The sequence below is a fragment of the Loxodonta africana genome, chromosome 22 (genome assembly GCF_030014295.1).
Source record: "Loxodonta africana isolate mLoxAfr1 chromosome 22, mLoxAfr1.hap2, whole genome shotgun sequence".
In the NCBI taxonomy this organism is placed as follows: domain Eukaryota; kingdom Metazoa; phylum Chordata; class Mammalia; order Proboscidea; family Elephantidae; genus Loxodonta; species Loxodonta africana.
In genome coordinates this window covers 42,370,536-42,396,564 of record NC_087363.1, presented here as the reverse complement: position 1 = coordinate 42,396,564, position 26,029 = coordinate 42,370,536, and the positions used below count along the sequence as shown (strand labels likewise).

At 47.6% G+C, this 26,029-nt stretch overlaps 2 protein-coding genes across 3 annotated transcripts; both read left to right on the top strand.

Moving 5' to 3' along the window:
- On the top strand, nt 1-25,801 carry IL17RE (interleukin 17 receptor E). The gene is made up of 18 exons (XM_064274923.1): nt 1-114; nt 4,834-5,024; nt 10,887-11,027; nt 11,340-11,355; nt 11,999-12,121; nt 13,557-13,654; nt 13,913-14,069; nt 14,177-14,316; nt 15,111-15,179; nt 16,051-16,117; nt 17,067-17,242; nt 17,326-17,373; nt 17,480-17,525; nt 17,701-17,849; nt 23,397-23,465; nt 23,971-24,022; nt 24,114-24,212; nt 24,660-25,801. The coding sequence occupies exons 3-18, from the start codon at nt 10,893-10,895 to the stop codon at nt 25,223-25,225; spliced, it is 2,010 nt and encodes a 669-aa protein (XP_064130993.1). The 5' UTR covers nt 1-114; nt 4,834-5,024; nt 10,887-10,892; the 3' UTR covers nt 25,226-25,801.
- Nucleotides 5-4,816, top strand: JAGN1 (jagunal homolog 1). Of its 2 annotated transcripts, XM_064274926.1 has the most exons (3): nt 5-114; nt 1,074-1,194; nt 1,913-4,816. In XM_064274926.1, the coding sequence occupies exon 3, from the start codon at nt 1,986-1,988 to the stop codon at nt 2,373-2,375; it is 390 nt and encodes a 129-aa protein (XP_064130996.1). In that variant the 5' UTR covers nt 5-114; nt 1,074-1,194; nt 1,913-1,985; the 3' UTR covers nt 2,376-4,816. The 2 variants fall into 2 exon arrangements, with proteins under 2 accessions (XP_064130996.1, XP_003409814.1); XM_003409766.4 differs by lacking the exon at nt 1,074-1,194 and having other exon boundaries at nt 6-114.
- Nucleotides 25,802-26,029: the final 228 nt, after the last annotated feature.

Genomic DNA, 26,029 nt, shown 5'->3' with positions numbered 1-26,029 from the left:
GACTGCAGGGTTCTGGGCGGGGACAATGGCGTCTCGGGCAGGCCCGCGAGCGGCCGGCACTGACGGCAGCGACTTTCAGCACCGGGAGCGCGTCGCCATGCACTACCAGATGAGGTACGAAGTGAGGCTGGTTGCACGAAGGCCTTCCCCCAGGCGGGAGCCCGAGGGCCTGGAAGCAACGCCGACCCGGCCTCGGTGATCTTACTCCCCGGCCACCCCTCGCACCTGCCAAGCCCCTATTCCTCTGACAGCCCCGAGCCTGTCCCCAGTACCGGGAAGCCCCGTCGCCCCCGGGGAGCCCCGTCGTCCCCGCGAGCCCCACCCCTTGATCTGTCCTGTGCCTTGAGGGGATCCAGATTACAGCCTTGCGTGGGCTCCAGAGTCAAAATCGTCCTGGTCCCGCCGTGCGGCCTTAGGAACCTGATTTCTAATTGAGCCTCAGCTTCCTCATCTGTGATTGGAGAAAATAATCGTATTTACTTTTAGAAAACCCAAACCAAACCCATTGCCGTCGAGTAGATACCTTATAGGAGAGAGTAGAACTGTCCCATAGGGTTTCCACGTCTTTCTGCCCTGGAGCAACTGGTGGGTTCAAACCTCCAGTGACCTTTCGGCCAGCAGCCGAGCGCTTAACCATTGCGCACTAGGGCTCCTCTGCTTAGCTTTAGGTTTTGAGAAAAAAAAAAAATTAGATAATTCGTGTGAAAGATAGAGCACAAGGCCTAGCACATAGTACGAGTCTGCCGAGTACATGGTGGTAGTTATATTTGAGCTTTTTTTTTTGGAGGGGGCAGGCTTTCCCTGCCTAGAATGAATTTTATTATCACCCCCATGTAAGAGCTATTTTTCCATTCATTTACTCGTTCAACAGATAAATATTGAGTTTCACACCGAGGATATAATAGTGCGCAAAACAGACATGATCTCTGTATGCATATCTTCAATAAAAAAGTTTATTTAAAACAACAAGAAAAGGCTGATCCCTGCCTTTACAGAACTTGAAGTTTAGAGGTGACTGAATGATTTTTTTTTTTGTTTCTACTTTTCTGCGTTTTATATAATGAATATTTCAGAATTCTACCTATAAACCCATTGAATGCTCCCAGAATGATCTTCACATCCTTCTCTCCAGAGTTTTGAAGAATGACACGCTTTTTGGACTCTCATTTTATTCTCATTATTTTCACAACCCAGGCAAGTGTTTTCATGTTTGTCCAGAGCAGAAACATTGTCCTTGGGTTGTGAGGAGGATACATTTGGGATCTGAGAGAATTAGAAGGATAAGAGAAGCATGTGCTTCCTTTAGATGAAAAATATACTTCAGCTGGAGAAGTATGGACAGCCTGAACTGTTTTCCTTGCTGCTAGTAACCTCCCTCTAGGGCATACTATTATGTCTCAAAATCATCTTTCTGAACACTGAGTGTTATTATATTTGCCTTTAAATGAACTCCTTCATAGTCATTGCAACTTCACTCCTTGCCACTCCCCTCCTTCATACACTGTGTTCCTCACACACCCAACCACTTGCTTTCCTGGAACACAAAGGCTTATACCTTTTAGCCTATATGCCCTTACCCCTGCATGGAATGCCCATCTCCACCCATCCCTTAGAGCGTAGCTCAAGTGTCACCCGCCTTTCCATAGTCTTCACAGATGTCCCATTCCAGGCAGAATTGATTGCATACTCTTTCTTCTGTGATCCCATGTATCTTGGAACATGTATTTACTAGCCCTTTTCCACTTCTTTATCTAATTATTTTTTTCCTCCAGTGTCCCTTGTGCCTAGTCTCCAGACAGGGACCCTGTCTTATTCATGTTTGTATCCAGTGTCCAGCATAGTTGCCTGGCGTATAGTTGGTGATCAGAAATTTTTGAATGAAAGGTACTTCTCCCTCTGCTCTGCCCCACAGTGTGACCCTCAAGTATGAAATCAAGAAGCTGATCTACGTGCATCTGGTCATATGGCTGCTGCTGGTTGCCAAGATGAGTGTGGGACACCTGAGGCTCTTGCCACATGACCAGGTGGCCATGCCTTATCAGTGGGAGTACCCGTATTTACTGAGCATCGTGCCCTCTCTCTTGGGCCTTCTCTCCTTTCCACGCAACAACATTAGCTACCTGGTGCTCTCCATGATCAGCACGGGGCTCTTTTCCATCGCTCCCCTCATTTATGGCAGCATGGAGATGTTCCCTGCTGCACAGCAGCTCTACCGCCATGGCAAGGCCTACCGCTTCCTCTTTGGTTATTCTGCTGTCTCTGTCATGTACCTGGTGTTGGTGTTGGCAGTCCAAGTGCATGCCTGGCAGTTATACTACAGCAAGAAGCTCCTAGACTCTTGGTTCACCAGCACGCAGGAGAAAAAGCGTAAATAAGGAGGCCTGCCTGATGGACTGTTCTGTGGGAGTGAAGCCTGGGTCTCCCACTGAGCAGAGTGAGACAGTTCCAGAATCTTTGGTCTCTGCCCTGACATGTTGGAAACTAATGCAGTACAGCTCCAAGTTCACAAAAGCCCATCCTGTTGCCATCAGCTGAGGTGGCAAAACTATTTTTAATTTATTTCTGAATTGGGTTGCCTGGAACTGGGTGACCAACAGCTGTGAAATACATACTTGCCTTTAGCTAGTTGAAATTGAGGCCCTTCAGAGTTTTTCTTTAAAACCGAGCCGCATCCTTGCCTCCCTATGGTCATTCTATCCATTACCCCTTAGCCACCAAGACTGAAGGAGATAGAAAATAAGTTAAATTCTACTTTGATCTCTGTGCAGTGGGACAGGAAACACTTGGGAGGCTGCTCCCCCTGCTGACTGTGGTCTCTACTGCAAAGCATTTTAATTAAAGAAAATCTCAATGTTGAGTATCTCAATAAAGCATGACTGACCTGTCCATCCTGTGCCTTGTGTTTGGGATTTGATAGAGTGTGAAAGGCGTGTTGCGTGAGTGGCCTTGGACACTAAGAGATGAGCAGAGGCTCCCTGAGGAGGCTGGCAGTGGCCAAACTGAAGTGGACTGGAGGTGGGGAACCTAAATCATAATTCCAACCCTGCAGCTGATGGGCAAGAACTACCATGAGCCAGACGTTTAATCTCTCCATCTATAAAATGGTCCATTCTCATTTACTCAGCTTGGATTATGGAGTCTTAATTGGGTATTCATGTGTATCAAGTCAGTATTAACAGTCAGTTATGTATCTAATGCTGTATTATAGTGCCCAAAAGAATTTGAGTATCCTTGGTAGTAGGGAGCTTGCAATCTAGGTGAAATATAATATACATGTGAAACAAGTAATGAACATAGCACGTAATGGTGTGGAGCAGATAAGTTAAAAGTAAGTAGTGGCAAAGGCAAACATAGACCAAGTCTTATTAGTGGTTACCAGAGGTGGCAGGGAGAGGGAAGGAGAAGTCATTACTTAAGGAACACTGAATTTCTGTTAGTGGTGGTGGAGTAATTTGGAAATCTATAGTGGTAATGGTGACACGACATGATGCATATGATCCATGTCACTGAATCGTACATGTAAGAATTGTGGAACGGCAAATGCTATATATTTACCGCAGTGAAAAAAAAATTAGTGGAAAGATATCTGTGATTATGCTAAAAGCCCTTCCTCTCACCCCTAAAACCCTGACAGTATTGCATGTGGGATGTGTACTTTTGTTCTTACCCACCTTGACTTTATCATCTCTGAAAGATGCCCAGATCTACAATGGCAGGTTTGCCCTCTTCAGAGTTTTAGTCATGCTTTTGTTCGATAAACATCCTGTATGTACTTAGTCACTGTCTGGTACTGGCAGTACTTCTAACTTCACAACCTCTCTCTCGATGTCCAGATTATCATCTCAAACTCATGTGTCCAAAACTTAACTCTTTGCCTTCTACCTCACACCCATTTCTCCTGCATCCCTGTGTACAAGCAAGTGTGCAAAAGCACTGCTCTGGTTCATTGTCTGTTCCATAATCACCGAGTCCTTACTATGTGCCATTATTTTTGGAGCAACCAAAATTCCTTAATCTCAGAGTTTTCCAAAATGTGGTTCCAGTTCATCTGGTCAGCCTTATCTCCTGATACTCACGTTCACACACTATCTTAGTCAGCTGAACCTCTTATAGATCCCTGTATGGGTTTCATGTTTTCCCTGTTTCTTTCCTTAAAAAATTCCCTTTCCTCCTTTAATACTTCTTTACTACTTATATGTTGGGGTCCAGCTCATATGCTGATTATGTTTCCTTCAAGGAGTGAGAGTTCTTTCTCTGAATTCATATGACATTTTGATTTTACTTCTGATTGACAGAATTATTAATTTGCATATTTTTCCTCACCCTTTGCTCAATGCCTGGCTCATAGTGTGCACTCACATTTCATTGAATGGAATAACTTGCCCTCATATAAGCTACAGTCAGAATGTATTTTACTGAATAAAGATTCTAGCAGGGGGTGAAATTTGGAGAAGCAGAGGAGCAGAATGGAAATGTGCGGGTGTGATGGTTAACATGTGTCAACTTGGCTGGGCCTTGATTCTCAGTGGCCTGGCAGTTATGTAATAATATGGTTTGTCAGTTATATAATGGTGTAATTTGGCAGTCATGATGTAGTTATCCATTTTGTGGTGTAATCACCACCATGATGTGATCTGATGTGGTCAGCCAATCAGTTTCAAAGGGTGTTTCCCTGGGTCTTAGGCCTGCATCCAGTATATATGAACATCTTGGCAAAGTTTGGATGGCTTTTGCTCACTCTGGATCCTGCATCTGGCTTGTCACCATATGACCTCTGGTTCCTGGGACTTGAGCCAGCGGCCTGCTAATCTTGGGATTTGTCGGCCTCTGCAGCCTGTGAGCCAGCAGCCTGCTGTCTTACCTGCTGATCTTGGATTCATCAGCCGCCTCAGCCTGTGAGCCAGGAGCTGCTGTCTGACCTGCCGATCTTGGATTTGTCAGCCCTTGCTGCAACATGAGTCAGGAGAAGCCTCCGGCCTGACACCTGACCCACAGACTTGGAACTTTCCAGCCTTTACAAGCATGTGAGCCATTTCCTTGAAATAAATCTCTCTCTCTCTATATATATATACCTGCTTCACTGGTTTTGCTTCTCTAGAGAACCCAGCCTGAGACAGTGGATAATGGAGTTACCATGTGCACCAGGCACAGATTGCTAATTTTCAAAGTGTTAGGATGCAAAATATTTAGTAGTTAAAAAAATTTTTTTTCTTTGATTAGTTTAATGATATTTTATGGTCTTAGTGTACCTTTAAAGACCCATTATGAAAATTACTGTCAACAGTGCATGATTAAAAAAACTTGTTTGGTTTATTTTAGTTTTCAGCTTGTTTTGGCTTTTGTATTTGGCATATATGGGTATCTCAGTTATCTAGTGCTTTATAACTGAAATGCCACAAGAGGATGGCTTTGACAAAGATAAATTTATTCTCTCACAGTTTAGGAGGCAAGAGTCCAAGTTCAGGGTGCCAGCTCCAGGGGGAGGCTTTCTCTTCTCTGTCAACTCTGGGGGAAGGTCCTTGTCATCAATCTTCCCTAGTTGAGAAGCTTCTCAGCACAGGGACCCTGACTCCAACAGACACACTATTCTTCTGGCTCTTGTTTTGTGGTGGCATGAGGTCCCTGTGTCTCTGTGCTCGTGATTCTCTTTTATACCTCAAAAAAGATTGACTTAAAACACAACCTAATCTTGTAGATTGAATTCTTAAGTCATTAACATAATTGCGTCTAATCCCACCTCATTAACATCATAGAGGTAGGATTTACAACACATAGGAAAATCCCATCAGATGACAAAATGGTAGACAATCACACAATACTGGGAATCATGGCCTAACCAAGTTGATACATATTTTTGGAGAACACAATTCAATCCATAATAGTCCATCCTTTGGACCCCAAGAATTCATGTCCTTGCCACTTGTAAAACACATTCACCCCATCATATCATAGCAAAAGTCTTAACTCCAAGTCCAAAATCCAAAAATTCCTCTTCATCTCTGAAATCTAGAATACAAGGTATCTGCTTCCAAAGTACAATGGTGGAACAGACACAAGGCAGACATTTCCATTACAAATAGGAGAAATTGGAGGAAAAGAAGGGTTAACAGGCACCAAGCAAGTCAGCAGAATGCATTACATTAGCTCTCAAGGCTTGAAAATAATCAGCTATTCTCTGAGACTGTTTAGGCAGTGGCCCTGCCTTCCAGACTCTGGGTGATGACCATACTCTCCTGATTCTGAGTGGAGGCCTCTCAGCCCTGGGCTTCAGCTCCCCTTTCCAGGCCCACTGGAACGGCAACTCTGCTCCCTTGGGCATCCATCTTGCTGGAGCAAGTGTTTCAAAGCTCTTTAGCTCCACCTATAAGTGTCTGGAGGCATCCCGGTCCCCCAGTAAACTTCAGCTGGAAGGTACTCAGTTCTCTTGCTCCGTGGGTTGGCAAGCCTAATACTACCGATAAGTACTCGAAGGCACCCTACTCCATCAGGAAGCCTGCTGTGAGAAGGCACTCAGCCCTCTCCCATGGGTCGGCTCCAGTGCTGTCTTGTGCCAGTCACCTGGTTCTGTAGCTGCTGAGTCTCTGTTGCTCTTTCTTGCCATCTCTGCTGTCACCAGTGTAACAGCTGTCCTCATTTTCTTCTGAGTCTTCACCAGAATTGTCTTTGATGTCCATAATTCCACCAACAGTCTCTTCAAGGCAATCTAGGCTTTTACTATCAGGCACTTTAAAACTCTTCCAGGCTCTATCCATTCACAGTTTCAAAACTACTTCCACATTTCAGACATCTGTTAGAGCAGCACCCCACTCCTGGTACCAAATGTCTTAGGCTGGGTACTCTAGAGAAGTAAAACGTATAAATATCTATATAAAGAGATTTGTATCAAGGAAATAGCTCACACAGTTGTACAGGCTGGAATGTCCCAAATCCATAGGTCAGGATAGAGGCTTCTCCTGATTTATATAGCTGCAGGGGCTAGTGAACCCAAGATCAGACAGCAGGGTTTTTTTCTTGCTCTGGATCCTGCACCTGGCTCCTGTTTGACCTCTAGTTCTTGGGACTTGAGCTAGAAGCTTACCTACAGTCTTGCCTGTCATTCTTGGGATTCATCAGTTTTCACAGCATGATGTGCAAGAGCCCTGCAGACTGACCTGCTGATCTTGGGTTTGCCAGCCCCTGTTACTGTGTGAATCAGGAGAAGCCTCCAGCTTGACCCACAGATTTGGGACATTCCAGTCTCTATAACTGCTTGAGCCATTTCCTTGATACAAATCTTTTTATATAGATATTTATAAGTTTTACTTCTCTAGAGAACCCAGCCTAAGACAATGGGTCTTTCCAGTCATTTTTTCCTGCCTCATATTTGTAGTGACTGAAGCAGACAAGATTCCTTTTGAAAGGAATCTTCATTTAATGGAATTTAATGTACCTGGATCAGAAGACTGGGGTTCAAGTACCAACCCACCTACTAATCATATATCTAAGATCAACCCTGCCTATTTCACAGGATTGTTTTGAAGATCAAATATGGTGAAGTATTGTGAAAGTACTTTGTGAATTATGTAACCAAAAAAAAACCCAAACCAAACCCATTGCTGTCAAGTAGATTCCGACTCATAGCAACCCTATAGGACAGAGTATAAGTGCCTCATGGAGTTGCCAGGGAGTGGCTGGTGAATTTGAACTGCCAACCTTTTGTTTAGCAGCTGAGCTCTTAACTACTGTGTCACCAGGGCTCTGAACTATATAACACTGTGTATTAAATGTGAAGGATGGTTTTTATTCTCCTGATGCTTATAGAACTAGAGAATGTAGGAGTTGGAGAGGCCCTTAGTGGTTGTCCAGTCCATGAGAAAGGCAGTGGGGTGTAGTAGGATGAACACAGATTCTGAAATTAGATTGACTTAGGTTGGTATTCTAGCCAGGCATTGTTCTACCTTTTGCCTTGAGCAAGATACCTGAGCCTCTGTTTTTGGTCTGACACATGGGGATCATATAGTAGCTACCTCCCAGGGTTGTTGAGAGGATTAAAAAGGTAATATATATGAACAGTCTTTTTTTTTTTTTAAGTCTAGTAGGTGCTTAATAAATATCAGAATCCCTTCCCTTCATGAGCAGTATTGGCTTCCCCTCTGAGACTGGGACTCCCTGCCTCTTCTCTTAGGCATAATTTCTTGCCTCTGGATTCTGGAGGTTGATCCCTTCTGGAAGAGTAGAAGCAAGGAAGGGACACTTGTCCACTCTTGGTTCACAGTGATCTAATTGATTGGACCGTCCTGCCCAAGGTGCCCTAACAGTGAGCACAGTTGCCCCAATAGACCTCAGGGAACTGACCATTACAGGAATAGCCTGGAGCTGCTGCTCAGTGATAACTAGAGTCCATGCATGGGTAACACTATGACAAGAAAAACGGCTACCAAGGCCCCACAGTTTACTCTGTATCTGAGCATGTGCAGGGGCCTACCAGACCTCCTGAGCTTCTGGCTTGGTCCCCAAGAAAAGGTTAGTAGAGCATGAAGGCTGGGTCAGCTCGTTCAGACACAAACCACAGGTGAGATAGGCCTCAGTGCCTTCCAAGAAGACAGGGCACCTGTGCTGAAGGCCTACAAGACAGCTCTGTTCTCTTAATCCAGTTGGCTGCCTCCTATTCCACAGAGTTACCCCTCCCTTATTGACACTTGCCAAACAACCTCTGCTCTCTTAGAAGTCTGATCCCTGATAACTCACCATTATAAGATCTACTTTCCTTTGTTCTTTCCAGCCCTTCCAATTTCTTTCTTCACATTGTTAACCCTACCAACTACATCACACTACTGAATCTAGTGCCATCTCTGGACTATAAGGTCCAGAAACCCTCTGACTTCCCACAAATCTCCCCAAGCAGTGTGTTCTGGCAGAAAGAGCCAGAGGATATGGTGGTGGATCCCAGCTCTCTACTAAGCTGAATGTGTTTGTACAAATTACTTAATCTTCTTGAATGTGTTTCCTACTCTAAAACGGTGTAATAAGACTGACCTCAAGGGTTGTAGTACTAATTAAATGAGATAAAGTGGGCAAAGCCAGGACCTTGTAGTAGGAGTTAAGTAAATATCGATCACATCCCTTCCCCTTCCCCAGGTTGTGCTTTTTACCTTAAATCCTTTTTGGAACAGGCACCACAATAAGTAATCCAGCAAGGAAATAAATAAAATGCAGACCTCCTTGTCCTTTCTTCTTTTCCTTTTTCTTCCTCGTCTTTATTCCTTTTCCTCCTTTTATTATTATTATTATTTTGTCTCCATTTCTTTCTTTTTCTGCCTCTCCTACCATACCTTAACCAGGGTCAGGGAGCAAGTACAGGTAACCGAATATTTTCACTGTGAGAATCACTTTATGCCCCAGCATTGACGATTCATTATTTATGTAGATCTAAACTACTGTCAGTTAGATAAACTTTGGGGGAAGGCCCCCTAACCATCCTTAGTGTGGCCAGACCACACTTTCCCCCCCTTCAGATCTTATTGAATTGTTTGCAGTGATGGGCTCTAAGACCAAAAGACAGTACTGAGTCAGGCAGATTTTTTTGGTTCCAAGGAGCAGAGGGAGATGAGACGGTGGGAAGGAAAACAATAAGGATGTAGAAAGACACTTAGACTGGGAGGGGCTGGTAGAACTGGAGCTCCCTGGGCTAGAAACTTTGACCAAATCACTTTCCCTTCTGCTTCCCTATTTCTTTTGTTATAAAATGAAAATAATTCTCACTCACCTGTCTCCCAATGTGGTTAGGAGAATGAAAGCACTTGGTGAAATGTGAAACAAATGAACTGTTAATTGGATGAAATGTATCATAATTTACATTTATTCAGAGACAGAGCACCTATTTCAGGACATCCACTGCTAGGCATTGGGGAAACAAAGAATGAGTCCTTATCTTTTAAAGAACTCAAAGCTAGAAGGTATTTTTAGGATAATGGGTGGCATGAAACCCTCAGACTTGGGAACTAGAATTGGCCTAAAGAAGGTTGCAGTCAAGCGAAGGTGGTCTGTGTTGTGTTGCAGAGGGACAATAACAATCTCAAGATGCTTTAACCCAGTAGGTGTGCCCTAAACTTTCCTGTGTGTGTGTCACCAAGGTGAGGGCTGAAGTAGCTCAAACGCTGCATATGCGGGAGGAAGCTGTGGGATGATGGGGAGGGTCCCCACAAAGGCTGGAGCCTTGTCAGCCTTTCTCCACCACCGGAAACCACAGGAAACCAGGTCAGTGTGTGGGGCCTGCTCCCTCCGCTCCCAGCTCAGCTGTGAGTCTGGAGCTCCTGAGCAGGCTGTACTGGTGAGTCGGTCCTTGCAGCTGGAGGCCCCTTAGACTTGGAGCCCTTTGCTCAGAAGAGCTGGAACTGGCTGGAGGCACATGAGGTTTAAGTGTGTCCTACAGAGCTAACTTTTGTTTTGCTTTTTCTGTGCAGCTCTGTTGCCTCTGTATCCCCAATACCTGGTGCACAATAGAGGGTACTCAAGTCCAAGAGTGTGTTAATGGGCGGGTCAGACCTGCAGGCAGTTTCAGGAGTAGGAGGGGTTAAGAAATGGGTGCAGTCTGCCGCCCCACCCCTCGACTAGGTGCTGGCCCCTTTCCTGCTACTTCTCTGCCACAGCAGGAGCTCCTTGCCTTTCTCAAGAGGGTAGTAGTGTTTTCTGGGGGTCATAGTCCCTCAGTTCCTCCACTCGGAGGAAAAGGAATGTAGCGTGGCCGGCTGGTTAGGATCAAGGAGGAGCTCTGGGGCAGGGCGGGGCAGGGGCAGGCCAAGGCCGGGCTCTGGCTGGCACCGCTCTCTTCACTGCTGTAGCACAGCAAAGCCCTGCCGCCCACCGTCAGGCCTTGCAGCCATGTTCTGGGTGCCCTGATCCCACAGAAGCCCATGGGGAGCCCCAGACTGGCAGCACTGCTCCTGCCTCCGCTTCTGCTCCTCATCGGCCTCTCTGCCTCCGCTGCAAGGACTGGCTGCCCTTACCTGCCCCGCTGGAGCACTCACTGTCTATTGGCCTCCCACACGGTAAGCTGCTGCTGCCAGATGGGGACACCTACTGGGCACAGGCTGGTCAAGCTCTCCACTCCCCTGTCTACCTACCCTTTCCTGCCTCCCCAGCCTCTATACCATCTCCAAGGGGTAGCCAAGGTCCTAGTGTGCTAAGGGCCTGGGCAGGGTGAAGCTGGAAAGAAAAGAGCCAGAGCAGGTGGGCTGTTAGTTTATGGGCCTCAGAATTAGGTGATTTGAAGCAAAGGCCTCAGGGAGAATGCTCCCTACGGGAATCCCTACTAATAATACCTCTCTCCTTTTTTTTTCCTGTGGACTTTGTACCTTCAGGATGACAGTTGGTCTGGTGAGTCCCATTCCCTGCCCCATTCCTCCTCCCCACAGCTCCTTTTGTTCCAGAACCCCAGCAAGCCCTCCATTCTAATTTTTGGTTCCTGGCCTGGGAAGTAGCATAGCATCAAGGGAAAAAGTACAGGCTTTGGAATCAGGACAAGCCTAGATTTGCACTGCTGTCCTGCCACGGACTCAGGACTCCCAGTGTGGGTCTCAGGGAGTTTATTTAGCCCCCTTGGAGCCTCCATTCTGAGGAGTCTACCAGCGTGGGAGAAATGGTTGTCTGGTGAAGACAGCGCTGCTTCTGAGTTGTGGGGAGGATTAAATGATAGACATGGGTGAATCTCCAGGCACCCCATAAACGTTGGCTTCCCCCTTCCCTGGTCCCTTGCTCCTATCAGTAATACAGAGAGACAATAATCATCTCATGGTGCTTTCCTTTACAAAGCACATTCCCACACACTATCATTCTTGATCTTTACAACAAACAGCTCACTTTATGAATGAGGAAGCCAAGGCTTTGAGAAGTGCCGTAATTTGCCCAAGGTCACACTTCTAGGATGTCGGTGGCAGAGCTCAGTCTCAAGTCCAGCTTGTCTGAGGCAGGAGGGACCTCCTGGGACCATATCACTGGATTTCCTTTTCATCTTTCACAGGAAGCTCTGCCCATACTCTTTGCCATACCCAGTTGGGCCTCCTTCTCTCCACAAAGCCCTGGTGTGCTCGGGTCCAGCACTGTCCTTGCTGTGTGTGCCTGCAGCTGATATCAGACCTTTCAGGTATGAGAAACAGCCCTCGGGCCATTCTCTCATTCTTAGTAGAGCTGTGACTATGTAGGGGGCTGGGGGGCACCTAGGCTGAGGCAAATGGGACTTGTCACACTGGAACAGATATTTGTCCTGCTGTCAATCTCCACATGAACCTAGATCATCCTATTTGATTTAAAAAACACGAAACAACTCTCATATTCATGAGTTCAGTTGTATCATTTTGTGAAGGTGTTTTTCTTTTCAGCTGGTACCAATTCTGGGGATTAAAAAATTTTCAATTCTTTAAATTTACTACTATTACTTTCTATTTGTAAAATAGGACCCTCTTTCATGTTCAGCTGTATAATTTCATTGCCTAGTTCTGTGCCTGGTACATACTAACTGCCTATATACTGCTTGTCTCTGGGTGGTGCCAATTGTTAATGCACTCAGCTGCAAACCCAAAGGTTGGAGCTTTAAGTCCACCCAGAGGCACCTTGGAAGAAAGGCCTGGCAATCTACTTCTGAAAAATCAGCCTTTGAAAACCCTATGGAGCAGAGACCACTCTTACTGGTCTGGCAGACTGGAGGAACTGCAGAGACTATGGCCTCCAGACACCTTCTAACTCAGAACTGAAGCCGCTCCTGAAGTTTACCTTCAGCCAAATATTAGAGAAAAAGGAAAAAAACCCAAACCTGTTGCCCTCGAGTCGATTCCGACTCATAGCGACCCTATAGGACAGAGTAGAACTGCCCCATAGAGTTTCCAAGGAGTGCTTGGTGGATTTAAACTGCCGACTTTTTGGCTAGCAGCCATAGCACTTAACCACTATGTCACCAGGGTTTCCAAATATTAGATTAAGGCTATAAAAAAAACAATAACACCTGTGAGGAATGTGCTCCTTAGATCAATCAAGTATACAAGAACAAATGGGCAACACCTGCCCAAAAGCAAGATGAGAAGGCAGGAAAACCAGACGAACGGGAACAGGGAACCCGGGATGGAAAGGGGGAAAGTGCTGACACATTGCGGGGATTGCATCCAATGTCACAAAACAATTTGTGTCTAAATTTTTGAATGAGAAACTCATTTACTCTGTAGACTTTCACCTAAAGCACAAAAAAATGTCGAAAACAAACAAAACAACCCCATGGAGCACAGTTCTCATGGAGTTGCCATGAGTTGGAGTTGACGCGACGACAACCTCTTTTTTTTTTTAAACTGCTTAAGAATTGGAAGTTTCTAGTTTTTCACTCTTTTAAATAATGTTATGTATAGCTTTTTCTCTACTAAAGAAATTAATCCTCTTTTTATTGTAATTTTTGGGACTGAAGAGTTTAATCTTTGGCATCATTTTCCTCCTTGATCTAAAATGACTTAACTATCCAACACTGGGGTACATCTCCAGGTAGGGGAGGTGCAAAGAGTGGCTGGATAGTAAGTGTGTCTTCCTACCCCGTGCAGGTCTTCAGTGGGGCTGGTTCCACTTCTTGGTGCGGAAATCCAAAAAGTCTTACAGGCTCAAGTTCTGTAGGAGGCACAAGATGCCAACATCTGCTCAGGTACTCTCCCTGCCAGCTCCAGGTCTGCCCTATACCCTACAGCCTTTTTCCCTTCTGGCCTCTCATGTTACTCTTCAGCCATGCAAGAGAGATGCGAAGTGTAGAGACCAAGTAGATTCTTCTGTCCATTACATAGTTAAGGAAATGGAGGTCAAAAGAGGTTGAGCAACTTGCCTGTGGTACCTCAGGTTCCAGAGGCAGGACGGAGCCACATTTCCTGACTCCTGACCTAAGGCTAACCTTGTTCTCTGTTTACAGAGGAAGCTGCTGGGTAGCTGTTGCCTGTCCGAGAAAGATCACATCTCTGTCCCCTCCCCACACATCCCTCACAAGGGGCTGCGCTCTAAAAGGACCCAACCTTCAGATCCAGAGACAAAAGAAGGTCTCCTGAGGCTGGGCTCACAGAGACAAAGAAGTAGGAATGGTTGTGGCAGGAGATGGGCTCTGCTGAGTAGTGATACCTGTGCTAAGCTCAGATGCCAAGCCCAAGAGACAAGGCCACCAAGTCCCCCTTCTCTCCAGGGCCCGAGTTCTCCTTTGATTTGCTGCCTGAGGCACGGGTTGTTCGAGTGGGCATTCCTCCGGGCCCTGAGGTCAGCGTGCGTCTTTGTCACCAGTGGGCGCTTGAGTGTGAAGAGCTGAGCAGTCCCTTTGATACTCAGGTATGGAGTGCCATCCCCCTGCAAAAGTCAGATCACACACAGTGCTGGAGCACAAGGGGTCTCCCCATTGTACAGATCGGGAGACCAAGGCCTAGAGAGGAAAGGTAATTAATTGCTCAAGACCTCGCCATGGATAATTAGCAAAGAAATGAATGTGGTATTTACTGCCAATGAGAAGGACACTCAGTGTGATTCAGGTAGCATTAAGAAGCCTTTTCAGTTCTCCCAAGAGGTTGAGAAAATGACAAACTAGTCACATCTGTTTTGGTGCTCTTACATTTCTCTCCCTTTCAGCCTTCTTCCTGCCCCTTGGACTATCCCCCATTTTCCTAGTCCAGGCCCTGACATCCCACACCAACCTCCACTTTTCACAGATGCTCCTGTGCATAGCTGGTACGTTTGCAGGGGCCAATGATACACCCCTGCGGCCCTCAGCCCTCTTCATTTATGAAATGGTGATGATACCTCACAAAACCACTGCGATGCTGGGATTTACTTGATTGAGTTACTTCTTCTAGCACCTAGCAACCTTCCTGGCACACAGGAAGTGCTCAATAAATATTAATTTCTTTCTGTCTCCTCCCACCCCCATATAGTGAGACACATAGAGCAACTGGTCAGACTATGGAGCAGAGGCCCCCTGAGAGAAAATTTCTCAATGGCAGAAATAAGTCATATCAGAGGAGAAGTAGGGTGTGTTGCCCAAGGTACCAGCTTCCTTTTGCCCTTGTCCAGGGTGTCTGCACCCCTTCTCAGGCATCTCTTCTTCTCTCCCTTTGCTGCTTTGTTGACAGGAAATTGTGTCTGGGGGACACACTGTAGACCTGCCTTATGAATTCCTTCTGCCCTGTCTGTGCATAGAGGTGAGCAGAGAAAAGGGTGTGGGTTGTCCGTGGCTCCCCTGTGAGGCCCCTCAGATACTGCAGTTATATCTTCAAGCGTATCTTCAGTAAGCCAGCCTTAAAAAGGACCAGGTGTTACCAAGATGCTTGGGAAGACTGGTACCAGCTTGACTGTGTGCCACACACTGAATCTGAGATGGAAGGGTCCTACTGAACACAGGACATTCTTTGAGTGATGCCAACCTCAGCCCCACCCACATGCAGGTTTTCCCTGGGCCAGAATAGACAGCTGCCTTTACTGTGTGCTCTGGGGAGTTAAAGCGGGGGCACGTGGTCACTGCAAGGCCACATATGCCCTCAAAATATTTTCCCCACTAACCTGCTGTGACATCCCTTCTCCTGTCCTTACACATCTGAGGTACCTAGTACTAAGACTTCCTTGGATTAGACAGAAAGGTGGAGGGACTCTTGTCACCTGGGAGAAGAAGAAAGAGAGGATGTAGGCAGAGACCTGGAGCACAGTAGACAGTTGGGGATCTGGGCAGTCCTGGTTGAGGACCAGCACAGGGCACTGAGCACCTTGGGGAGGGCTGAGAGTGGAGGCCAGGAATGCCCAAAGGTCGAGGAATGTGGATTTCTAGATTTCCCTCATTCTGGGGACGGCTTCTTCGCTCCAGAAGAGGAGTCAGCCCCCCACTTGCTGATTTCTCTCTTCTTCTCTGGAGTTATTTCCCTAGATATCAAGCAGCACCCACCGTCCCCCACACTCCTCATTGCTCTCCACCGCAAGCAGCTTACTCAGGGTCCGGTAAAGCCAGAATGAAGTTTACATCTGAGCAATATAGGAAAAGCCACTCCTCTGACCCTCCCTGCCTGTTCCCTGTCCCCCCAGGCATCCTACCTGCAAGAGGACACCGTGAGGCGCAAAAAATGCCCCTTCCAGAGCTGGCCTGAAGCCTGTGAGTCCTACGCCTGTGCAATTTTGTGCCTGTACACATCTCTGTCTCTCTCTTTCTCACATACACACATACACACATATCACACTGGTGTTGGAGGAGGTCCCCAGAAGGCCTGCAGATACTTTCCCTGGAGCCAGTGCAGGGAAAGGGCAGTCATAGCTATCACGTCTATCAGTCAGCCTGTTAATAAGTCAGAGAGTTTTGAACATTGTATTATGCCCTGTGAGACATTCAGAAAATGAGACACGGTAGGTGGTGTCCTAAGAGGATGGGCCAGAAGACCTGGGTTCACATCCCAGCTCTGCCATTCTATCTTCCCTGAGCCTCAGTTTCCTCATCTGTAAAATGGAAATAATGATTCTTGCCCTGCCTTACTTTCAGATTGTTTGTGAGACTCAAATTAAATAAAGCTTGGTGATTTCTAAAGTACTATAAACACCTTGTTGTCCTAAAGTTGGAGAGACTGGACACTCAAACACAGCCAATGAATAGCACAAAATAGCCTGCAATACAGAGCAGGGTTATAATTAAGGGCTAGGCTGTAGGGCAAGAACTCAGGAAAGGGAGAAGGCCACGAAGGTTGTAGTGGGCAGAGAAGGTCCATAGAAAGTGGCACCTGAGCTGGGCCTTGGGCTTTAGAAAGGAGAAAAGGGAGGGGAATGCATTCCTGGTTCTGGGAGGACAGAGTTGTGAAGATTTCGAGTTTGGGGTGTAGTGAGGAGTGGGTCAAAATAGAGGCCTAGGAAGGAGAGGAGACAGCTGGATAGAAAAAGTAATACAAGGGGGATGGAAAATGGATGCTCATTGTTGAGTACCCAGCTGGGCCAGGAACCATGCTGGGTACTTTCACAACTGTCATCTGATGCTCTGGGGATGAGGGTGGCAAGGTGGGGCTGAAGCAAGGCTGAGGCCTCCCCAGGCTTCACCCTCTGACCTGCCGCCTGCCCAGATGGCTCGGACTTCTGGAAGTCAGTACATTTTACTGACTACAGCCAGCACAATCAGATGGTCATGGCCCTGACACTCCGCTGCCCACTGAAGCTGGAGGCCTCCCTCTGCCAGAGGCAAGGCTGGCACACCCTCTGTGAAGACCTCCCTAATGCCACGGCTCAAGAGTCAGAGTGGGTGAGCACAGGCCCTCAGGACCTGGAAGGCAGGGCTGAGGCCCTTGAACCCTTTCCCTGATTAACTCTCCTCTCCCACGACAGTTGTATGTGTTGGAGAACGTGGACCTGCACCCCCAGCTCTGCTTCAAGGTATAGCCATGGGAGAGGAAGGATGGGCAGGGGTATCGGGTGATGCCTGGGTGCCTGCTTTCCCATGACCCATCCCATGCTGACGTTCCACTCCTGTATTTCTCAGTTCTCTCTTGGCAACAGCAGCCATGTGGAATGCCCCCACAGGACTGGTGAGCCAATAAGTGACCCCAGCTGGGACCCCCTCTCACCATTTCATTCTTACCCAACTGTAACCAAGCCCAACCCTAGCCCTGCCCTGACTTCCCATCAACTTCAGCCAAGCTCCTAACGCCACCCATGAACACAGATCTCTCACGTGATGCCCTCTCCCACTCCCCTGGGCAGCCCCATCCTGGAATGTGAGCATGGACACCCAGGCCCAGCAGCTGATCCTTCACTTCTCGTCGAGGACGCATGCCACCTTCAGTGCTGCCTGGAGCCACCCAGGCTTGGGGCAGAACAGCTTGGTGCCCCCCGTGTACAGTGTCAGCCAGGTATGGCCTAGTCAGGGCTTGCGACACCACCCCCGCCCCGCCACCAACCAGGCCCTGTTGCTCAGAGCACAGCCCCCAATCTCCCTGTCACCTCAGGGAGCCAGACCCTCGGTAAGGGGAGGCAGCCAAACTCCTGACTTATATCACCTGGTTAATTTATTGACTTGATCAGCCCGTGTTCAACTGGCTTCTCTGTCGTCAGTGGGATCTTCAATGCAGCAGTTTCTAAACTTCCAGTTTCTGAACTTACAGGGTTAATCAGAGGCAAGGGCCCTCCCATATTCAGCTGTTCTCTGGCCTGTCTGAAGTGCTCGCCCATTTTATGCTGATGCAGTTCCTTAAACCCACCTGTCCTCTGCCACTACTCCCCTACTCCACAAGGCACCTGTACAGAAGCTCTCAGACTCTCTCCAAAAGGAGACCCGCTAGAAGCCGACACGTTCTTTGCAGAATAGTGTAAACTACTGACAGCCTTAATTCTGTTATGTGGACCAAGAACAGTTTCACCAGCAGACTCTTGTGCATATGTGATATAAAAACCACAACCAAACACATCTGCGAAACCACAGCACCAAGCTGACTAAGCATGAGTAGCTCTTTCCAGTTCTTTCTTAAACACTCACTTGCAGCTTGTTGATTTGTCTTGCATGCTATGAGGGCTCCCAAGCAGACCCACCCCGTTACCCATTGCTGACAAGTCAATTCCAACTCCTAGCAACCCTATAGGACAGAGTAGAACTGCCTTATAGTGTTTCCAAGGCTGTAATCTTTACGGAAGCAGACCGCTTCCTGTGGAGCGGCTGGTGGGTTCAAACCACTGCCCTTTTTTTCCTTTTTTTTTAATTGTGCATTATGTGAAAGTTTACAGAGCAAATTAGATTCCCATTCAATAGTTTGTACATAAAGGGTTTCATGGCCTTGGTTTCATTCCCCACAATGTGGTCAGCACTCTCCCCATTTCCGCCCTGGATTCCCCGTTTCCTTTTGTCCTGATTTTCTACCCGTTCCTGCCTTCTCATCTTTGCTTTTGGGCAAATATTGATTGTTCTATGGAGCACGTTCCTCTCAGGTGTTATTGTTTATTTTATGGGATTATCTACTGTTTGGCTAGAAGGTGGTCTCCAGGAATGGCTTCTGTTCCAGGTCAGAAAGGTGTCTTAGAGCCGTAGTCTTGGGACTTCCTCCATTCTCTGTCAGATCAGTAAGTCTAGTCTTTTTTGTGAATTCGATCTTTTGTTTTACATTTTTCTCCCACTCAGTCTGGGACCATCTGTTGTATTCCTAGTTAGAGTGGTCAGTAGTGGTAGCTAGGTACCATCTAGTTCTGGTCTCTGGGTCATGTAGGGTGTGGTTCATGTGGTCCATTAGTTCTTGAGTCTTTGGTTTTTTTTCACTGTCCTTTGCTCTGGGTTGGAAGAGACAAATAGTTGTATCTTCGATGGCCACTTGTAAGCTTTCAAGATCCCACATGCTACTCACCAAAGTAGGATGTAGAACATTGTCTTTAAGAACTACGTTGTGCCAGTTGACATAGATGTCCCCCCACGTCTATGGTCCTTTGCCTTCGAGCCTGGGAACTTCACCCTATGAAGTGTTTAGTTGTGTCTAAGAGGTTTCCCTGACTGTGCCACATTGTGCTTTTCTGTCTATATTAATATATGAGGAGCACCTACACCCATGTGTTTAGAAATTTCCACCACCAAACCTGTATCTGCCAGTGGTATGCTCCTTTGCACCCTTCCTCACCTCTTGGCATGTCTGTGTATCCATTCATAAATTATTGTCAATACTATTGTTGCAGGATTGTCTATGCCATAGTAGTTGCCTTTGAGTAGATTCCAACCGTAGCGACCTTACAGGACAGAGTAGAACTGCCCCATAGGGTTTCCAAGGAGTGGGTGGTGGATTCAAACTGCCAGCCTTTTGGTTAGCAGCTGAGCTATTAACCACTGTGCCACCAGGGCTCTGTAGTTACCGTAGTTATCCTTTATTCCTGCATTTCAGTGTCCTCTCTTGCCTTGGTCATACTGTGCTGACTTTTCTCATATTGCGTATTGCCTTTCCCGTCATCAATATTAACGTGTCTACTATCTATTTGGTAATTTTCCTTCCCTCCCCTTCCCTATCCCTGGTAACCGTCAAAGAATTTTTTTTTTTTCCTGTGTGTAAACCTTTTGTTTTTACTTTATAATAGCGGTCTCATACAATACTCATCCTTTTGCAATGAACTTATTTCACTCAGCGTAATGTTCTCCAAATTTATCTGTGTTGTGAGATGTTTTGTGGATTCCTCATTATTCTTTATCATTGTGTAGTTTTCCATTGTGTGTCTGTACCACAGTTTGTTAATCCATTCATCTGTTGATACGCACTTAGGTTGCTTCTACCTTTTTGCTATTGTGAATAATGCTGCAATGAACATCGGTGTGCATATGTCTCTTCATATCATGGCTCTTATTTCTTTAGGGTATATATCTAGGAGTGGGATTGCTGCATCGTGTGATATTTCTATTTCTGACTTTTTGACGAAGTGCCATACCATTTTTCATAGTCATTGTACCATTTTACATTCCTACCAGCAGTATATAAGGGTTCCAATCTCTCCACAACCTTGTGAACATTTGTTTTTTTCTGTTTTTTTATTAGTGCCAGTAATGTTGGTATGAAATGGTATCTCATTGTAGTTTTGATTTGTATTTCTCTAATGGCTAATGATCGCAGCATTTCTTCCTCCATTTGTTAGCAGCCTGAATAGCTTCTTTGGTGAAGTGTCTGTTCATATTCTTTGCCCATTTTTTTAATTGGATTGTCTTTTATTTTGTTGAAGTGTTGAAGTTTTCTATAAATTTTAGAGATGAGACCCTTGTCGGATATATCACAGCCAGATTTTTTTTCCCCAATCTGTAGGTTCTTTTGGAGAAGCCTTTTGTTGAGCATAGTAAGCATTTAATTTTAAGGAGGTCCCATTTATCTGGTTCATCTTCTTCTGCATATGCATAGTTATGTTTGGTATTCTATTTATGCCATATATTAGGGCCCTGTCTTAGGTATGTGGTGCTGCTATAACAGAAATACCACAAGTGGATGGCTTTAACAAAGAGAAATTTATTTTCTCACAGTCTTGTAGGCTGAAAGTCCAAATTCAGGGTGTCAGCTCCAGGAGAAGGCTTTCTCTGTCAGCTCTGGAGGAAGGTCCTTGTCATCAATCTTTCCCTGGACTAGGAGCTTCTTTGTGCAGGAACCCTGGGTCCAGAGGACATGCTCCACTCCTGGTGCTTTTTTGGTGGTATGAGGTCCCTAACTCCCTGCTTGCTTCCCTTTCCTTTTATCTCTTGTAAGATAAAAGATGGTGCAGGCCACACTCCAGGGAAACTCCCTTTACATTGGATCAGAGATGCAACCTTAGAACGGGTGTTACAATCCCACCCTAATCCTCTTTAACATGAAATTACAGTCAGAAAATGGAGGACAACCACACAATACTGGAAATCATGGCCTAACCAAGTTGACACATATTTTGGGGGGACACAATTCAATCCAAGATAGGCCCCTAGCATTGTCCCCATTTTTTTCCCATGATCTTTATAGTTTTAGGTTTTATAGTTAGACCTTTGCTCCATTTTGAGTTAGTTTTTGTGTATGGTGTGAGGTATGGATCCTGTTTCATTTTTCTACAGATAGATACCCAATTTTGCAAGCATCGTTTGTTGTAGAGACTGTGTCTTCCCCATTCAATAAACTTTGGTCCTTTGTCAAAGGTCAGCTGTCCATAGGTAGATGGATTTATGTCTGGGCTCTCAATTCTGTTCCATTGGTCTATATGTCTGTTGTAACCAGTACCAGGCTGTTTTGACTCCTGTGGCTGTATAGTAGTTTCTGAGATCAGGTAGTGTGAGGCCTTCTACTTTCTTCCTGTTTTTTAATAAAGCCTTACTTGTTTGGGGCCTCTTTCCCTTCCATATAAAGTTAGTGATTAGTTTTTCCATCTCGTTGAACTGACTGCCAACCTTTTCATGAATAGCTGAGTGCTTAACCACTGCGTCACCAGGGCTTCTTCCCAAGCAAACAGGTGGTAGCAAATGCTTAAGATTTAAGACCAACTCATCTTTAAGATTTAACAGAAAGTCATGTGGAATAACTTAAAACTGAGCCTGAAATCTGTTAACTTATTTGTGTGAGCTGGGAAAAAGACCACCTTTATTGAGTTCAGCCATGATTATAGAGCCACTGCATTAGCATCTGCCAACAAGCTGACTGAAGAACAGGGTCTGAGACGGGAGATGGGGATAGAGGGTAGCAGGTGTCCCTGAAGGATGGAGACTGTGGTCAGCTCCTAACTAGCACCTAGAACACAGAGAAGAGCTACGTCCTACCTGTAGACAGATGGCAATCATTTCTGTTCATATCAGCAAGCATTTGACTGCCTACTCTGTGCCCATCCTGTATTAGGCCCTGGGAGATACAAGAGAAGTCAATGGTACAGTCTCTTCTGCCCTTAAGGAGTTCACAGTCTAATAATATCTACTACTAATAAAGGGATAAACAGTGCACTGTTTATTATTAGGAGTCTCTGGGTGGTGCAAAGGGTTAACACGCTTGGGTGCTAACTGAAAGGTTGGAGGTTTGAGTCTACCCAGAGGCACCTCAGAAGAAAGGCCTGGCAATCTACTTCTGGAAAAATGGAGCACAGTTCTACTCTGACACACATGGGGTCACCATGAGTTGAGATCTAGCCCACAGCAACTGTTTTTTTCCTTAGTTTATTATTAAGGGCTTTCACATGCATATTCCCATTTGATGTTCTCAATAACTCAGTAAAACTAAGGGTTTTTAGCTCTCATATACAAGTAAAGAAACTAAGGTTCAAAACCAAAAACCTGTTGCCCTCGAGTCAATTCTGACTCATAGTGACCCTATAGGACAGAGTAGAACTGCCCCATAGAGTTTCAAAGGGGCACCTGGTGGATTCAAACTGCCAATCTTTTGGTTAGCAGCCACAGTACTTAACCACTATGCCACCAGGGTTTCCACTAATGCTCAGGGAAGGGAAATAACCTATCTCCATAGCTAGGAACCACAAAAGCAGTAGTTAGGCCTGAACCTGGGTCTTCTGATCCACAAGTTGCATCTTTTCCGGCGGACAAGAAACCCCTTAAGTTGTGCAGAACAGTGAGCAAGGCAGTATATAATTGTCCTCCCTGGTTTATGAGCTACTGGAGGACAGGGCCAATGTCTGTACCAGCCTTCTCTCCTCAGGACTTGCCACAGAGTTGGCACTCAGCGAATGTTTGTTGATGACCGCCTGATGGCCTGAATGATATGAGTGTGTGTGGCAGGAGTTCAGATCTGGGAGAGATGAACAGGCGCCGAAGTGGCTGGGGAAGTTTTCTTGACCTTACGTCAAGGTGGCGCCTGGGCTTAATTAATCTTGGGTAGGATTTGGAGGGTGGGGGGAGACAGGAGGACGAGCATGGGCAAAGACTCAGGGGCTGGGCAGAGCCAGATTTGCCTCTGTGGGGATAGTCATTCTGCTCTTTGTTCCTACAGACCCAGGGCCCAAGCCCAGTGACACTAGACCTCATCCTTCCCTTCCTGAGGCCAGGGAGCTGTGTCCTGGTAAGGAATCCTGCTCTCATTCACACTCCCCTAGCACCTTCTCCTTCACAGGTGGCACACAGGGCAAATCCAGTCTGCAAAAATGTTTGATTTGGCTAGCACAGAAACTGGAATTAGTTGCCACCATTTAAATACCGGGAATGTTATGTTAAAACACACACACACACTGAATTTCTGGCTTCTCTTGAAAAATTAGAATACCTGGTACCCTGTGCCCACACTGTGGCACGGTGGCAATGGGCTGGAGCTCAGTGGTGTCTGATTGCTTCAGTCAGCCTGTGCTCTCCGTGGCCTCTTGTTCACCTGACCAACTTTATGTGTTTGGGCCCTGTCACACTTGAGTCTGTAACCTTTAACCTTTTCTGTGCCAGGCCCTGAACAAACCCTGCATTTGGAGGGGTTCATTATCCCTTGGGGACTTTCTTTCTCCACCCCCCTACCTCAGCTCCCCCTGGGAGGAGATACCCTGGCTCATGGGGGTTGGGGGGGCGCTCTGTGCCCTCAGGTGTGGCGGTCAGATGTCCAGTTTGCCTGGAAACACTTCTTGTGTCCGGATGGTGAGTACTTGGGAGGTGAAGGTGGGGGTGTTCCCTAAGAGGGACGTTGGGCACTGAGGAGCCCTGTTTGGCCTCACCCTGCTTGACTCAGTCTCCCATAGACGCCTGGGACTCTTGATCCTGGCACTGCTGGCCCTAACCACCCTACTGGGCATTGTTCTGGTCCTCACCCACCGGCGCCCACTGTCAAGTAAGCTCACCTGAAGGTAACCTAGGGATTCAGACCTGTCCAATTTTTAGGCTAATTGCCCCCCACCCCTTCCCTGGCCAGGTTCCCTTCCCAAAGAGCCATGTCCCTCACCCAAAGGGTGAGCCTCCCCCAGTGGGCAGGAATCGTTAAGGTGGGACAAAGTCTCCTTTGTGCGGGCTGCTCACTGTACCAGGACTCAGGGAAGGAGGGAGTGGGGCCCTCAATCCAGCCTGCACAGCACTTACCGAGCCTAGCGCCCCGCCCTTTAGCTCCTGAAAGGGGCACTTTTATCTAATTAGCCTAAAGGCACCGAATAGGCGAGGGCTGTCCTCGGTACTCACCCCCAGCACCTATAAGGGGCTGGGGACACGTTATAGTGTAATCCCAGGACCAGCGCGGGGCAGGCTAGGCTGTCCCTCAGCCCCGCCCCCTCTCCTCTGTTGCCAGAGCCCGCAGGTCCTGGCCGAGTGCGGCCTGTGCTGCTCCTGCACGCGGCAGACTCGGAGGCTCAGCGGCGCCTGGTGGGAGCGCTGGCTGAACTGCTGCGTGCCGCGCTGGGCCGTGGGTGCGACGTGATCGTGGACCTGTGGGAGGGGAAGCGCGTGGCGCGTGTGGGCCCGCTGCCTTGGCTGTGGGCCGCATGGGCGCGTGTGGTGCAGGAACGGGGCACCGTGCTGCTGCTGTGGAGCGGCGCCGGCCTCGGCCCGGCCCGTGGCCCAGATCCCCGTGCCGCGCCCCTGCGCGCGCTGCTCGGTGTCGCCCCGCGCCCGCTGCTGCTACTCGCGTACTTCAGCCGCCTCTGCGCCGAGGGCGACATCCCCCCGCCGCTGCGCGCCCTACCACGCTACCGCCTGCTGCGCGACCTGCGGCGCCTGCTGCAGGCGCTGGATGCGGGGCCCTTGACCAGAGCCACGAACTGGGGCCGCTTCGGTGCCCGGCAGTGCTTGCAGGGTCGCCTGGCGCTGTGCCGCCGGCTCGAAAGTGAGGCCGCCAAGCCTGCTGACCGAGACTGAGCTTGTGGCCGCAGCGTGTAGGGGCACTGGCTGGAACCCCAGAGTGAGCCTTCTCCCCTGGATCTTGGGGCGCCTCCAGAAGACTACGGGCCAAAAAGCCCTATTCTCTGCCTCCCAACCTGGCGCCAAGCATCTCACTGTCCCGGCCCATCCCCCACGTCGACCTACCTTTGCGTCCGGCCTCCTCGGGACTCCTGGGGAGAGAGCCATTCTACTGAGAGTGCCTCTAACCCCGGCCCTAATGGGGGGAGGGAATCATCCCACTCCCCCTCTCCAAAACTCCAGACAGAGCAGTCGGCTCCCCTCCAGTCCAGGCTGGAGAGGTTCAGGCAAGTACAGGGCAGGTAGGAGCTATAGGAGTTCTCGATGGGGGTCTCCACAGAGGGGAAGGAGAACGCCCCCTTGGGGGCCAGGGATCCTCCTTTCCTCCACCCCGCTGTGTCCAGAGGGGTAGGGAGGAAGGACTCTGGACCCGGAGAAAGAGGACCTGGGTAGCCAAGGAACAAAGGTGGGTCAGTGGAGACCAGGAGCAAGAAAGATGAATAAAGGCAAAAGTGATAAAACTAAGAAACACAATGTGCTTCTCAAGTGTGGTTGGGATCCTGAATGGGGAAGAGGGTCAGTGGTGCCAGGTGGTCCGGTTCTGCCTGACAGTTGTTACACACCAGTTTGTGTGCAGAACCCTCTGTGTCCACACTCACATCTGCTTCTCTCACATACTCACAAACTGCCTCCACAAGTTCGAAGAAAATCCTGTGATGCTTCCAGAACAAGACAGGAGAAAACCGAGGTTTAGAAAAGTGG

What these genes read in the sequence shown, in the direction of transcription:
- IL17RE (XM_064274923.1), top strand. Translation starts at nt 10,893, where the DNA reads ATGGGGAGCCCCAGACTGGCAGCACTGCTCCTGCCTCCGCTTCTGCTC. An exon ending in GCAGTCCCTTTGATACTCAG is followed by an intron (nt 14,317 to 15,110) that starts GTATGGAGTGCC and finishes CTTTGTTGACAG; the next exon opens with GAAATTGTGTCTGGGGGACA. An exon ending in CGGCTCAAGAGTCAGAGTGG is followed by an intron (nt 17,243 to 17,325) that starts GTGAGCACAGGC and finishes CTCCCACGACAG; the next exon opens with TTGTATGTGTTGGAGAACGT.
- JAGN1 (XM_003409766.4), top strand. Translation starts at nt 26, where the DNA reads ATGGCGTCTCGGGCAGGCCCGCGAGCGGCCGGCACTGACGGCAGCGAC. An exon ending in GCCATGCACTACCAGATGAG is followed by an intron (nt 115 to 1,912) that starts GTACGAAGTGAG and finishes TCTGCCCCACAG; the next exon opens with TGTGACCCTCAAGTATGAAA.